The sequence below is a fragment of the Orcinus orca genome, chromosome 3, assembly GCF_937001465.1.
Source record: "Orcinus orca chromosome 3, mOrcOrc1.1, whole genome shotgun sequence".
Lineage (NCBI taxonomy): Eukaryota > Metazoa > Chordata > Mammalia > Artiodactyla > Delphinidae > Orcinus > Orcinus orca.
Window position 1 is genome coordinate 94,146,826 of NC_064561.1, and position 16,849 is coordinate 94,163,674.

General features: G+C 40.1%; 1 protein-coding gene across 1 annotated transcript in view; it reads right to left on the reverse strand.

Moving 5' to 3' along the window:
* Positions 1–16,849, reverse strand: part of MCC (MCC regulator of WNT signaling pathway) — a 430,805-nt gene that overhangs the window by 312,340 nt on the left and 101,616 nt on the right. Inside the window, exon 3 of the mRNA XM_004267446.4 lies at positions 14,662–14,876. Within this exon, the coding sequence (XP_004267494.2) occupies positions 14,662–14,876 (215 nt within the window). The remainder of the gene's footprint in view (positions 1–14,661; positions 14,877–16,849) is intronic.

Here is a 16,849-nt window from a genome sequence, read left to right on the forward strand (position 1 = left end):
TGCATCCTCACTGTTTCATCCCAGGCAGCCTCTCTAATCCTCAGGTTCCTCATCTGTAAAACAGGGATCATAACCATGCATATGGCATAAGGTTGTTGTGAGAATTAAGCAAGATAATCTATGCAAGACACTTAACACAACATGTAGTATATAGTAAATGCTCAATAAACATTAGCAACACCAAGAGAAATGCAGAGGGAGTCCCACGTCGCAGCCCGTTGCAGAGCACAGGCTGCTACGAGGGTCTAGGTGTTCCTTCTCCCACCCAAGACCTGGTTGGGTGAATCCAAAGAAGCATATCTTATCTCCCTCCTGTGTTTAAGAGTAAACTTAGTGAACAAACACTTAAAAATAAATATAAAGGAACACAATTGCTTTAGATTTCACAAATTCAAAAACAAACCGCTGCAAATTCATTCAATATAAAACATTTATACAGGCATACCTCATTTGATGGTGCTTTGCTTTACTGCCCTTCAAAGATACAGCATTTTTTACAAATTGCAGGTTTGTGGCAACAAGTCTGTAGGTGCCACTTTTCCAACAGCATTTGCTCACTTCGTTTCTATGTGCCACATTTTGGTAATTCTGGCAATATTTTAAACTTTTAAGTTATTATTATATTTGTTATGTGATCTGTGATCAGTGATCTTTGATGTTACTACTAAGACTTGCTGAAGGCTCAGGTGATGGTTAGCACTTTCTAGCAATAAGGTATTTTTTAATTAAGGTATGTACATTGGTTTTTTAGACCTAATGCTATTGCACATTTAATAGACTACAGTAAAGTGTAAAGATCACTTTTATATGCACTGGGAAACCAAAACATTCATGTGATTCACTTAATTCTGATACTTGCTTTATTGCAGTGGTCTGGAACTGCAATATCTCTGAGATATGCCTATAAATTAAGGGACTCACATAATCCAGTTATAGAGGATTATTCTTTTCAAAGAAACAGTCCAACAACCAAAAGTAATTAAAAATAAATCAAATCCTTTATTTAGGTTCCTCAGATTCCATCAAAGGCAGATGCATAAATAACCCACTGACATACCTCTCAATGTCCCTTTGTTTTCCTCTTGAACTTCATTACACTATTCAGCTGCACTGGAACTTCTCTCTTTGCTAACCCAGAGCTCTGCAACCACAGGCTTAGTGGCTCTACTATCTCTCAGTCCCCTCACCCCAGCCCTGCTCTTGACTATACCGGTCAGCTTTGCCTCTCCCAGTGAGCAGGACTCTCTCCTACTTAGAAGTAGGCAGGAGAGGTAAAGCTGAGCTGAAACATGATTCCCCTTAGTTATTATGGGGACGGGGCAGCTCTGCAGACTCACATAAATGGTTTTAGCCTCTGCATTTGCAATATACAATAATACCTCACTGTACCTTTCTTCTTCCTCATTCTTAATTCATGACTTTATTCACAAAGATAGAAAACGTTAATACTCCAAATTAGGAATGTATCTTTCCTATCTCTCCTTCGCCTTGTGTTTAGAAAAAAAGAAAGATCATTAAGATGTTAATATAACTCTGTTATTAAAACCCCACTGAGATAAACAATTGGAAGCGGAATGGAAAAGAAACAACAAGGAATGACAGGGTGCTGCCAAGCAGCTGGTCTATTTTCAGAAAACACTTCAGGCGTAAACGGCATTTATAAGATGTGGAGGAGACTCCCCTCTCCCTCCCCTACACACAGGAAGGCCAGAGAAATGCAGACAGTGGAAATTGTCAGGTGTCTAGGTATGGGGCCACTGCCCTCTAGTGTGTACTTTAAGATTTGCAAAATACCTTTGTCCTGGTAAATCAGATATCTTTACCCCAAAGACAGTAGAAAACAGAATAAAACTTGAACCCCTGTTGAACTATCCAGCAGAATCATTTTAAAATAATGTAAATTATTAAGAGAGTGAGATTTGATGGCTTCCTACTACCTTACTATCTGTTCCCACACTCTTATCAGGCCCTAAAAATGGATTTATTGTTTTCAGTCCAACAGACTGCCCAAAGGACAGAAGAGGTATTAAAAATATTTGACAAACGGTGTGGCACAGCCACTGGCATACAGAATAGACGCTTGCAAGATGCCAGCTGGCAGCGGTGCTGGGGCCCCTGCAGGGCCAGCATTCACCCCTTAGAGGTTGAATCATGGGGAGGCAGGGGCCTCCTGAGAGAGGAGACCAGGTAGCCAGGAGAGGAGTGGGCCTGGCATAGAAGTGTGCCAAGATGTGAACAAATGGTTGTCTGTACTAGAGTGTCCTGGCTGAACATTAGCTCATGAAAGAGACTTGAGGATGAAGATACCACCCAGCAGGGCAGAAGAGTGACCCAGCGTCCAATAGCAAATATGGTGAGGAGAGATGCAAGGGTCCCTCGTCTCCCACCAGCAGCTGCTTCTTCTCCTGCCAATGGCAGGGGCATGGTGGTGTCAGTGCAGGGCTGTCAGGACACCTGCCCTCTAGTCTCCCTTCTCCTTCTCCCTGTGTAACATTAGCATTAGCAGATAGTTTGATCTGGGACTCCATGCCCCCATTCTTCAAGTGAGAGGTTAGACCAGGGTCTTTTTTAAGGGCCCTTTTATCTCTAGGTAGGAATTATAATATTATGCTTTTTCATGATCTGATTTCCAAAAATATCCTATGTACAAGTTCATTTACTATAATTTTTAACGATATCTTTGAGACAGCTCCTAGCTCATAAAAAAGTGCTCAATAAATATCTCTAAATCTTCTTGGAAGATCTCATTTCTTCACAATTTTTACATTTCTGTTTCCAAATTGTACCCCAAATGAATCCACTTGTAAGTAACTCTCAAAAATTTGTTTCTGATAATGAGCTGGGGGAAAGAGCCATAACAACCACTACCGTTTACAGAGCATCTATTTGCATGAGGCATTGTATTAAACACTTTATATGCATTATCCATTTAGTTCCCATGACAACCATATGAGGAAGGTATTATTATTCCTAATTTCCTTAATGCGGATGCTAAAAGAGGCTAAATGACTTGTCCGAAGTCAGACCTAAGAGCACGATGTGTGGTGCTAAAGTCCACATCCTTAGCTACTCCCATCAGTTCGTGAAGAAATGTTAAAAACAAGAACAACTGTGATTTCTTCCATGATGTTAAATGTATCTTTTCATTTATTTACTTATCTAGAGATAACTACCTATCTTTGGTTGCTAAAAAGTCCTTTCTTTTATGAAATGACAGTAGATAGTGATACTGGATAGTAGATAGATTGGCTTGATTTTTAGCAACATAAAAATTTGGCAAGTTTCAATCTTCTGAAGTGTTATCAGTCCATGAAATTGCAATGTCTGGGAGCAATTGTTCCTAGTAGTATGAGGATCTGCTGTGTGGGTACTCTGGTCATTCCCAAGATTAAAAGCTTCTGAAGGGTGGTGTGCCTGCTTTTTGTATGCCTTGTTGATGATAACTTGTTGGTAAAAAGAGGGTCATATTATCTCTTCACAGTCTGAACAGACTATAGGTGAGGAAGAAAGGGATTCCTCAGGCCATCATATATGTTAGTCAGTTCTTCCATTTGTGACAAAGACATGGAGGAAACAGAAGCTAAGCTAAGAGGAGTAGGAAAAAAGTAAGAGTAAGCTCAGATTCCTCTAACCAAGAACAGAGAAGCTCTCCAGAAAAAAACCCAGAACGTAAGCCACAGACCCTGCATTTGCAGGTTTTATAATATTAATAGCAATAATAGTAACAGCAACAATCCTTAAACAGCATCTTCATTTTCATAAATAAAGACCTTTGTCAAATTTAAAGTTCTTCTCCAAAAGAGTATTATCATTTCAATATGATGTTAGAGCTTAATCTCAAATTTATGACTGCCGAGTATCTTAGAGATAAAAAATTATTTGTGAAGACTTTTAATAACTCAATCTTTGTGAAGAATTAGAATACACCATAATAAATCATCTCTGTACAATTGTGGAAATCTCCCACAAGGCAAATAAATATCCAGAGAAATCTTCCTTTCTCATCCCTTTTGTTGCAGGGGGTAGGGGGGTAACTTCCTTATGCTTTCATGCTGCATACTTAACAGAAGTGTGAGCTAAAATGATAGCTTTGCATATATACCCATACTCTCCTTCATACTGACCAAGGATTGAACCAAGGTGACTTGTTTATAAAACCCGGCAGAGCTTGATGCTACCAGTTCCTAGTTGCCCTGGGGATGTAATGAATTTCTTTGGAGATAAAGAATTTACAGGACCCTATATTTCTTTCTATTCCTTTACAGGAAGTACCAGCTTCAGGACCTAAGACATGGGGGTAGGGCCATGTGGGGGGATTTTTTTCAAAGAAAGGAGGTGAGGTTGCTGTGTGTGGAGGTGAGGATGGAAGACAAAGAAGAATGAAAGGATCTAAAGTCCTATAAAATAAATGAGAAAGGGAGAGTCAGTAAGAGACTGGCTGGGCCTGCCTAATCTACGGGTAACGAGGTAATTTACACAGAAACGACCCTTGTAAAGTGCTTCATTTGTTAACTCCTATCTACTTCTCTATTTTCACTAGCAGTAAGCAAACAGAAAAAGAACACAGTGTTGAAGTATAATTTTCATAAAAGGAAAAACAGGACTTTCATATAAATATAGGGTAAGCATTTTTCTTAAGATTTATTTAATTCATTGAGAAACCCAGAAGAATAAAGCTGATTCACAGAAGGGGGAGAAGAAAAAGAATGCCAGAATAAGATGGCAGTTACAAAACTGGTTAATGTCTCACCAGGGCAAGTAAAATGTAACAGTTGTCTGTTAACAAAAGGTTATCTTTTCTGCTGGACAAAAATAATTTATCAACCTTCTGCAAATTAACATCAACATTTGAAGAGTCTGGACCCTAATTAACAGTGTAGGGGAGGAAAAAAAATTTCCCTTTACCCCCTAAATTCCTAGCTGAGACTCTATGATAAAAGATTAACAAGAGAAAAATAAACGAGTTTACTAATATGTATACCTCATGTGTACCTGAGAGAAACCCAGTGGGGCGGTGCGTGGGGGGGTAAGAGTACCTTCCCAAGGTGGCTTAGAATTCAGGATTAAATACCACCTTAATAGGGAAAGGGTTGGGGAATGTAAGACTCTTAGGGGAGAGTAAATGATTTTTAGGAAAGATGAATGGGCCCTTAGAAGAATAGGTGGGAGGTGTGATCATCTGTGACAAAGTCTGTGAGGGTGTGGTGTTGACTTCTATTCTCCTCTCCTTTGAAAGAAGTCAATCTTCCCTGGTTGATGAAACTCCTGGAAGGGGATCTATGACATCTGAGTTCCTTCTGAAGGATCAGTCTTTAGGCAGATAAGGGGAATTCAGAGAAAGCCTCTCCCAGCATTTATGGTTTTCCAAGTGCCAGCAGCTCAAAATAATCAAAACGCCAAAATGACATATTTTAGAGTGGCATGCACTGAACTCCTATAGTCATATCTGGGGTGGTATATTCTGCTACCCTCCATTCATAAACGGTAAGCCAAACGAGGTTACATCTCCTGTAGCCTCAGATGACTTGTAAGGAGCTCTAATATGACTTTGAAAGGGTAACCAGTAATCTTCCATTTCCAAATTTTTGACAACTCTTTAAGAATTTTCAAACTCCTTGATGATTTATTTTGAAATTCAGTTTCAATCATTTGGAAGTGACAATTCAAGATTCTGAAGAAATTTTTTTATCAACCCTATATTCTAGACCTATCCGTAGCTACTCTCAAAAATCCAATATTTCAACAAAAAAAAATCCAATATTTCATTTGTACTGTCTTAATTTCCTGAAAATCCCAAAGTTGATAAGCATGCCCTATGCTTAAGAATTTCCTGTTCATTGATTCTGAACAATGTCCAGAAGAGGGTGCTGACAGAACAATCAGCCTTGCTCCGACCACAAAGACAGGACACATCCTCCTGACCAAAGGTTTCAATATGGGAATCCCAAGTTTGGCAAGCACCGTAATGATCATAGCATTATATTAGGATCATTAGCATCACAGTAATTAATACTACCAAAGAAGAAATGGAAAGTTCCTTATATTAAAAGCAAATCAGGGATACATAAAAAAATTGGTGAAGACATGCGGAGACGAATGACGACTTTAACTTTTCATCAGCTTTCTATATTGGTTCAAATACTTTATAGCTTTTTTTTTTCATCTAAAAGTTGAGCTTTATTTTGAGTTCACATGATCCCCAAGGCAGCTTTTATTTTTATTCAAATATAATAATCCTGTTGTATCTTTTTTAACATCTTTATTGGAATATAATTGCTTTACAGTGGTGTGTTAGTTTCTGCTGTATAACAAAGTAAATCAGCTAAATATATACGTATATCCCCATATCCCCTCCCTCTTACGTCTCCCTCCCACCCTCCCTATCCCACCCCTCTAGGTGGTCACAAAGCACCGAGCTGATCTCCCTGTGCTATGCGACTGCTTCCCACTAGCTACCTATTTTACATTTGGTAGTGTATATATGTCCATGTCTCTCTCTCACTTCGTCCCAGCTTACCCTTCCCTCTCCCCGTGTCCTCAAGTCCATTCTCTATGTCTGCATCTTTATTCCTGTCCTGCCCCTAGGTTCTTCAGAACCTTCTTTTTTTTTTTTTTTAGATTCCATATATATGTGTTAGCATACGGTATTTGTTTTTCTCTTTCTGACTTACTTCACTCTGTATGACAGTCTCTAGGTCCATCCACCTCACTACAAATAACTCAATTTAGTTTCTTTTTATGGCTGAGTAATATTCCATTGTATATATGTGCCACATCTTCTTTATCCATTCATCTGTCGACGAACACTTAAGTTGCTTCCATGTCCTGGCTATTGTAAATCAAATACTTTATATCTTGTACATGACTTCTTTTCTAGTATAATCAGTCATAATTAATCATTATCAATGAATTATCAATATTTTTCTTAACACAAATTAATAAACCTGGTAATAAATACTTAAAAAACCAAGTAGCATGACTGCAAGAATCTATGAAGAAACTGATACTTTGTTCAGTAATTTATCAGGGTTGTAGCTAGAAAATAAAACTTCAGCTGTGTTTTATGCTTTATAATACTTAAATATGTCACTACTTAGAATCTATAACATTATAATTTATACTTGCACTCTTCTCTGAAATACAAATCTTTGGAGAGAAAATCCATCAGCAAGCAGGCAGTATATCCTTTCCACTGCATCTCTTCTCTACTAAACCAAAGTGTTTCATTTTGTTTTGCTGATAGTTTTAGGAATACAGTACAGATTGCACTGGCAGTTTCTCTGCTGCTCTGTGGTGCTAAGTCAACTTAGCTAAGCTGGAACTATGTTTCCCAGAGTTCTCTTTCCTGTATGGTTCTCTCTGGACATGAGAGACACTCCATGTGAAGGCCAGAGGTAGCGGTGAAGAAGTCATACTATTTATGCTCTGAAAGTTGTTGCCAATCTGCTGCCTACCTCCTTGGTGAATCAGACCTGTAGCAACTCCAACTTCCCAAGGCCACCTCCTTCAGCTTCTCTGAGTCCCGGGCTAGATGTGTGTGTGGTTCCCTGATAATGGGTGCCAGTTCTCCTGTGGGTCATCCACAGCATCAGGGTTGGACATGGTTCAGAGATAGAAGTGGGTTCCAGTTTGTCCTCATGGGGTCTCAATTTGTGTTCATGCATTCCCACTTGTCCTGCTGTCCTCTACATCCAGCTTTCCTTCTTATCTGCTGATCTGATAGACCTAGAGTAACTTTAGACTCAACACAGACGCAGAACAACAGCCTGCATAGATTGCTTCACCATAGATCCTTTATTCTTTTTTTAAATTGAATTATAGTTGATTTACAATGTTGCATTAATTTCTGCTGTACAGCAAAGTGATTCAGTTATACATATATATATATATTCTTTTTCATATTCTTTTCCATTCTGGTTTATCTCAGGATATTGAATATAGTTCCCTGTGCTATACAGTAGGACCTTGTTGTTTATCCATCCTATATATAATAGTTTGCATCTGCTAATCCCAAACTCCCACTCCATCCTTCCACCACCACTCCTCTCCCTTGGCAATCACAAGTCTATTCTCTATGTCTGTGAGTCTGTTTCTGTAGATCCTTTATTCTATATCATGGTTAGCCATTCTGCTTCTCAGATAAAACTCTAATTGGCACAAGTTTCTATGCACAACATCATCTTGTTGCCTTTGCATTTTAAACAGTGTGTTAAGCCTCAAAGTCATAATAGGCACTGTGTCTGGCAGAAGGAGAAGAAGACAGGTATTTGGTAGTAGAAGAAAAGAAGGGATGCTTAGAAAGGTAAATCTTGTGTAGGATGCTATCAGAAGCTTCTCAATGTTAAAAATGCCTGTGCCAGGTATCAGTTTATCTCTCTCATCTCCAAACCCATCTTTCCTTGCCCTGCGTTATGATCCTGAAGATGGACATTTGTCCCCTGTCAGCAGAGGCACTGGAGCGCCACTGGGGGAGAAAGGGAATGCTGGTTCTTCGGGACTCTTCCCAAGGCCAGTAGCACAGGACATGCAGTGGCACTCATCCCCAGTAAGTTTCAGTGCCACCATTTAGGGCACTTCTTGGTGGGTTTTGCTACCACTCTGGTAGGCAGCTTCCCAGTGAATTCCTCTGTGGGCACTTTCTCAGTGATGCGCCAGTGGGTGGCATCCCAGCCAGCTGGGCCAACACTCCAGAGAGCTGGCTTCCTGCTGCCAACCCTGGCCCATGGCATCTCAGGGAATTTCTCTGCCGTCCAGTGGGTACCAGCCACTCCTTGTCAAGGGGGTCTGAATCCCAGCCCTGGGTGAAGGGAGGCCCTCTTCCAAATATATTCCTTCCTTGGGTACTTGACTCAGTTTTAGAGGGAGTGACTGCTCTTCATGTGTACTATTCCTGTATTCACTAGATTTTCCTGACTCCTCAGTAGGTAATCCCCTGCTACTAGTTAATCACTTTTTATGTTAAACTTTCCCTGTGTGAATTAGTGTGTGCTTCTTGTCTCCTAACTGGGCACTGATAAAATGCCTTTTGCTCTTAGTAGCTACTTTAAAAAAAAAAAAAAAAAAAAAAAAACCCAAACCCCAGAATCTAATTGTATTAGTTCAGGATTTGTTCTAGAAGGAACATAAATTACTTTTAATATGGTTTTATAAGTGAAGGGATTGCCCAAGTGTGCACTTTAGAGAGGCTATTTGCTTTCTTTGGCCACTTATAAGGGGTATTTCTCAATCTGGGCTCCATGGACCACTGTGAGCAGACCCTGAGTCAACTATTGCTATGAAACAAACCACCCTAAACACAATAGTTAAAACAACAATCTTTTATTATTTCTCACATATTTGACAGGAAGACACCAAAGTCACATGACAAACAGTGAAGATATAGGAAAGGATGAAGAATTGGGGTTCAAAAGTCCCTTTACCACAGGGTCCAAGGAGTTATCAAGGGTCTATCAGTTTAAATCATATTTTTAAGTTGTGTATTTTCCACTAACAATGAAATATCAGAAGGGAATGTAAACAAACTATTCGTTTTAAAATCACATCAAAAAAATAAAATACTTAGGAATAAACCTGACCAAAGAGGTGAAAGATTTGTATGCTGAGAACTACAAAACATTAATAAAGGAAACTGAAGATTATTCAAAGAAATGTAAAGATATCCCATGCTCTTGGATTGGAAGAATAAATATTGTTAAAATGGCCATATTACCCAAAGCAATATACAGATTTAATGCGATCCCATCAAATTACCTATGACATTTTTCACAGAACTAGAACAAATAATCCTAAAATTTATATGGAAACATAAAAGACCCAGAATTGACAAAGCAATCCTGAGGAAAAAGAACAAAGTAGGGGGCATAACTCTCCCAGACTTCAGACAGTACTACAAAGCTACAGTAATCAAAACAGTGTGGTACTGGCACAAAAACAGACATATGGATCAATGGAAAAAAATAGAGAGCCCAGAAATAAACCCACACATCTATGGACAATTAATCTTTTTTTTTTTTTTTTTTTTGCATTACGCGGGTCTCTCACTGTTGTGGCCTCTCCCGTTGCGGAACACAGGCTCTGGACGCGCAGGCTCAGCGGCCATGGCTTACAGGCCCAGCCGCTCTGCGGCATGTGGGATCCTCCCAGACCGGGGCACGAACCCGTGTTCCCTGCATCGGCAGGCGGACTCTCAACCACTGCGCCACCAGGGAAGCCCCTGGACAATTAATCTTTGACAAGGGAGGCAAGAACATACAAAGGAGAAAAGACAGTCTCTTCAGCAAGTAGTAGTGGGAAAGCTGGACAGCTGTTTGTAAACCAATGAAGTTAGAACACACTCTCACACCATACACAAAAATAAACTCAAAATGGCTTAAAGACTTAAACATAAGTCATGACACCACAAAAATCCTAAAAAAGACATAGACAAAACATTCTCTGAGACTTGGTCAGTCTCCCAAGGCCACAGACATAAAAGTAAAAATAAACAAATGGGCTCTAATCAAATTTATAAGCTTTTGTACGCAAAGGAAACCATAAACAAAACAAAAAGACAACTTATGGACTGGGAGAAAATATTTGCAAATAATGTAACCGACAAGGGTTTAATTTCCAAAATATACAAACAGTTCATGCAACTCAATAACAACAACAAAAAAACAACCCAACTGAAAAATGGGCAGAAGACTTAAACAGAGATTTCTCCAAAGAAGACATACAGATAGTCAAAAGGCACATGAAAAGATGCTCAAAGCTGCTCATTATTAGAAAAATGCAAATCAAAACTACAATGAGGTATCACCTCACACCGGTCAGAATGGCCATCGTTAAAATGTCTACAAGTAACAAATGCTAGAGAGGGTGTGGAGTAAAGGGAACCCTCCTACATTGTTGGTGGGAATGTAAAATGGTATAGCCACTATGGAAAACAGTATGGGGGTTCCTTAAAAAACTAAAAATAGAGTTGCCATATGATCCAGTAATCTCACTCCTGGGCATATATCCAGAAAAGATGAAAACTCTAATTCTAAAAGATACATGCACCCCAATGTTCATAGCCGCCCGATTTACAATAGCCAAGACATGGAAGCAACCTAAATGTCCATTGACAGATGAATGAATAAAGATGTAGTATATATACACAATGGAGTATTACTCAGCCGTTAAAATAATGCCACTTGCACCAACATGGATGCAACTAGAGATTATCATACTAAGTGAAGTAAGTCAGAAGAAGGAAGACAAATATCATATGATATCACCTATATATGGAATCTAAAATACAACAAAAATGAACATATCTACGAAACAGAAACAGACTCACAGACATAGAGAACAGACTTGTGGTTGCCAAGGGGTGGGGGGGATGGGGGAGGGATGGAGGGGAAGTTCTGGGGTAGCAGTTGCAAACTAGTATATATAGGATGGATAAACAACAAGGTCCTACTGTATAGCACAGGGAACTATATTCAACATCCTGTGATAAACCATAATGGAAAAGAATATAAAAAAGAATGCATGTATATGTATAACTGAATCACTTAGCTGTACAGCAGAAATTAACACATTGTAAATCATGTATATTTCAATAAAATATTTTTAAAATTGTGCATTTTCAATTCAGTGAGAAAATAAAGAACATAATCACCGTCATAGATTGCAAGTCCCTGCATTTGCATTTTGGTCTGGTTCTCACCAAGGATCACCTTAAGTGAGAATGTACAACTTTATTTCTTCATTCGTGGAGTTATAACTTAAAAAAAAAAAACTTATTCAATGTATTCTAATGAATACTACTGAATAGGTCACCACCATTGATTATGTGTTCATTATAAGCTTTTATAGACATGTAACATTGATAAAAAAGATTTTCACATTTTGAGTTGTGGAGAAGTCATTCTGGCTTATACATGAGTTAACCTGAATTTTATGCTAACTAAAATACCCTGTTTGTGGCCTATCAAACATACTGTATATCTGCTTTAATTAATAAAGAAAAGGGCCAGAAGTAAAGAATGTTTATGTTAGAAATAAAGATTAAATGCCTCCCTTTCTGGGACGCCAATGCTAGTACCCCCTCAATGATAAGACACCCTTCCCAGCTGCCAAGGCCATGCTGACTCGCTATGTATGTGCTGATCTGTTTTTTTTTTAATCTTGAAGGAATGTATCCCTGACTTGTTTAATGTTCTTTGTTCTGACAAGATATAAAACTGTGCTGAAAACCATGCTTCTCCAGAGCAGTTCCTCAGAGCTATCTGAGAGGCTGTCTTCTGAGCTCTAGTCCTCAGCTGGGTTCAAATAAAACACTTACTATTTTAGGTTGTTTATTGATTATTTTCATCAACAACATATATACAGAAAAGTGTGCCAAATGTAAGTATATGAGTCATGACTTTTATTTTTTTTTTGGCTGCACTGTGTGGCTTGTGGGATTTTAGTTCCCCGACCAGGGATTGAACCAGGGCTCTTCGCCGTGAGAATGTGGAGTCCTAACCACTAGACTGCCAGGGAATTCCCAGGTCATGACTTTTTTTTTTGCGGTACGCAGGCCTCTCACTGTTGTGGCTTCTCCCGTTGCGGAGCACAGGCTCCAGATGCGCAGGCTCAGCAGCCATGGCTCACGGGCCTAGCCGCTATGCGGCATGTGGGATCTTCCCGGACTGGGGCATGAACCCACGTCCCCTGCATCGGCAGGCGGACTCTCAACCACCATGCCATCACGGAAGCCCGGTCATGACTTTTAATAAAGTGAACACTCCTGCATGGGCTGGGTGCTCAACATGTAAGGGGAATGTTTCTCAAACTGGCCTCTGCAAAGGTCATCACAGGCAGGGTTCCATCAGTTCCAAAACTTCACCAATAATACAAAAAGAACCTGGCTGTGGGAAGTCCAGGGGCTGACCAGGATTGAAGGGAGAACAGAACAAAATCCAAGCAGTTACTGGAAAGGTTAAGAATCAAGAAGTCAAGCAGAGGTAGGAAACAGCCAACTTCTGCTGTTTTCACCAGTTGGTCTGCTGAAGAAAACTGGTGGGCCTCAAGCCCTGAACCCTTCAGAGCGGGGCCACTAAATTTTGATCAGTCTGTAACTTAGATTCTTGCTATAACCCATACTGCCACATCAGTGTCTGTCTTGAAAAAGGCTGAGCTGATACAGTAAAGAGTAAAGTTCAACTTGCTGCAAATTATTTGTAAAAGCAGAGCCTAAATCCAGGCCCATGCCAGAGAAAGAAGACTTATTTTCTGCTACTTGCCTAGTCTCCTGGGCACACAGGAAGATGAGATTAGGAGAGTTAATAGTTCTACTCAAACTGAGCAAGAATGTCCTTGAAGGGTGACCAAGTGGCAAACAGTGCAATAACTATGGGTTCTTTTACAGGTTTTATGAGACATAGTTACACCACAGTAGTGATTGTGTGTGTGTATGTTTTTAATATATTTAAAAATTTTTTAGAAAAGTTGCAAAGATGGGACAGAGAGTTCTCACATACTTCACGCCCAATTTCCCCTATTATGAATATCTTACATGATTATGATACAGTGTCACAATTAATGAATCAATACTGATAATTATTATTAACTAAAATCCATAATTTATCCAGGATTCCTTAGTTTTTACCTGATGTCCCAGCCAGGGTACCACAAATAAGAAGTTGTCAGATCTTCTTAGGCTCCTTTTAGCTGTGAGTTTCTCTTTCTCAGACTTTCCTTACTTTCGATATCCTTGACAATTTCAAAGAGTACTGGTCAAGTATTTTGCAGAATGTCTTTTAATTGGGATTTGTCTGATGATTGTACTGTAATTTTTGCTGTGTATTTAGGATTGTTAGTGCCTTCAAACACATCACCAAAAATGTCAGAATTAGAAAATATGCCTCAAACACAAAAAGTCTGAAAACCACTAGTCTACCTCAAAGCAGATTGTAAATAGACGTAAATGAAGTTGTCAAGATGCTTATACCACCTCTGGTTTCAAACTTCAGTTTCAAAAAGCAAGGTAGGTTTACGGACCTTTCACACAGTGGCTAGATAGCAACCCTAATTTATAAACTGTCTGCACGTCACCCCAACATGGCCCAGGTCATCAGCCAACCCCACCTCGTTCCCCAGCTCTAGCTTAAAAGGGAAGACAACAGCTTTTCACCCAAAGGTCATCACGGTACTAATTCATCCTGAGGTAAAAAAGTTTAAACTAAGCATAATGGAATTCTAAGCTGTTCCATAGTTTTCAACAGAATATGTTTTTAAAGTACAAGCAGAAACAATGATCAAACTTTCAATGAAATATTTTCTTGTTTGCTTTTCAAACGAGTAAAGCCCAAATTAGGGAACACAAAGAATTATATCCTATTGACTTGTAATGTCTGGCCCCAGAAAATATTCTGTGGTGAAGCCATTGTGGATATTCTAGTAATTAAATCTGTACAACATACAGACTTAAAACATTTTTTGGGCGACCACTCTGCTCTCAATAGTGAGAGTGAAGTCACCAATCTTAAGTATTTGGAGCCCTTAACATTATTGGCAAGGCTGGGAATGGTACAACATTTAGCTCAATAAAAAAGACAATACCCGATATGTCCCCTGGAGCTCAAAATTCAAATTTTGTATTGGCATACACACAGGCCTAAAGATGTGTTCTCTGAACCAGAAAGGACTCACCGTGTTGGCCAGCTCTAGATAGCTTCCTCCTACAGAGTTGCCAAAACGCGGGGACTGTGTGAGCAGCTTGTGGAAAGCAGCAGCCTGCTGATGCAAAGAGCTTCCCCCATACTCAAGAAGCTTCTGTAGGGCTGACTGACTCTGCAAGTCCGGGCTCTGGAGGTCCCTGGCTCCCGAGTCGTATTCCCAGCTTTCCCTGGCCGCTGATAAGGCACCTAGGTCCAGGAGAGGCAGGGGCGAAAAAAAGATGTTTCCTATATTAGCCTGGGGGAGGCCAAGAGGCAATGATTTGGAACCTCCTAACTCATCCACGTGCCCGCGCGTCAGAACACATGTGGCGCCCAGGCTGCATGCTAAGCACTTTCCCTTTCAGAGTGACACATGGGGAGCTTGGAGATAAAAGCAGTTTTGGGCAAAGCATTCAGAAATAACTATCCAATGAATGTGTGCCTTCCCCGCACCCCAAGAGAAATGTTTAGCAAAAAGCACAGAAGAGCCAAGAAAAGGGAATCCAGATCAGAGCTACAGCTGTCTGTGATTTACACAGTGTTACTGTATGATTAGCCTTCTTACTGTCATCCTTTTTCCCAGTCGAGGAGGATGGAAGCAAGAGAGAAGATAGAAAGTTAGATACGGCACTTTGTCATAATTTTCTAGTGTCCGTGTACTCTTAACTGGAAGAAGCTACGGGAAGCTAGACTGTGTTTGCCAGTTAGGTGTAGCCACATGGCTGAGCTCTGAACAATAGATTGTGAACAGAAGTGATAAGCATAGCTTCAGAGGCTAGCTCATAAAACCCCCAGCATGTGGTTCTTCAGGCCCTTTGCCTCTGGCCCGGTTCAGATGGGCATGGCACCCTTGGAAGCCACGTGGTACAGATGGCAAAGCTGCACGATGGAAGATGCCTGGATCTGTGAATTACCTCCTGCCAGGAGGCTGTTGGCTGAACCCAGGTACCATGTTAACTTTATGTGATCAGGAAAGGGAAACTTCTTCTGTGATTGATCCACCATATATTTTTGGTTTGTGAGAGCAGCTAGGATTACCCTAACTATCACAGCAGATTAGAACCTAATTAAAGATGATAATCATTATAACAGCATGGGTAAGTACAATGAAAAGTAGACCTAGAGAAGGTCTAAACCCGACTGCCCTCAAGGATGGGCGATATTCAGGGAAACCTTACTGGAGGAGAAAGACTGATGCTTCAGTCTCCACCTTTGCTAGAAAAATTAGCTTTGGGGTAAAGCTTGCTTCTTTGTGTTCACTTCTGAGTAGAAGTCCCTTGTGGGTGCAGCTGGCTGGTGGATCCTGGGTCACATGCCTCTATCTTAGCTGTAAAGGAGGCTGGGAAATTTGTTTTCTGGCTTCCACTTTGGGGAGGTAGGATTTGTAAGATGAGACCTTTCCTAAGCATAGGAAGAGTACGCAAAAGGCCTGGGCGGCCAGAAAATACGATGAGCTACACACTGTTCCGGGGACAGAGCAGTGAGCATGATGAGTTGCAGTCCCTGCTTGTGGAGTTTTCATTTTGGTGGGTCTTTAATACATGACTTTTAATTTTAAAAAAGGGATTCGTTAAAATGATTTAATTTGTACTATGAAAGGAGAACATATACAGATTCCTCTATAATTTACTTGAGTATAATTACATAGAGCAAACTACAAATTATGTACAGCAGGTTCTAATGTGAATTTCCAATCTTCCCTTATTGGGTATTGGTGAATTTCATCAATGGAATTAGGAAAACTGTCTTTGTCTGGAACCACTTCAGATGGTTTCCCTCTACTGTTCATGTTCTGCTGATCTTGAGTCAGCCTGACACAACACTTTTTTCATACAATGCTGTATAGCTGGGGTGACATGTCTTTGTACCAAAGCAGACAACTCTGTTGTTATGTTTGCAATTGCCCAAAGTTTATTTTAATATTAAAGTCTATCAACTGTACTGCAAGGGTGGCTTTGCTTTCCATATCAGCATAGACTCCAAAATGCCTGCCCTTCCTCCCCACTGCTCCTCTGTATGCTGTCTGCCTAGCTGCCACACATTCTCTGTCCTGGCCCCAGCAATGTGTGGCCAGAAGACTGATCGATCTTAGAGTTGAAAGATGGGTTGAATCATTGATGGCCTCATAGCTCATACATAAGGCAAAAAAGCATAGCGCTGGGCCCTTGCCTTTTATGTTT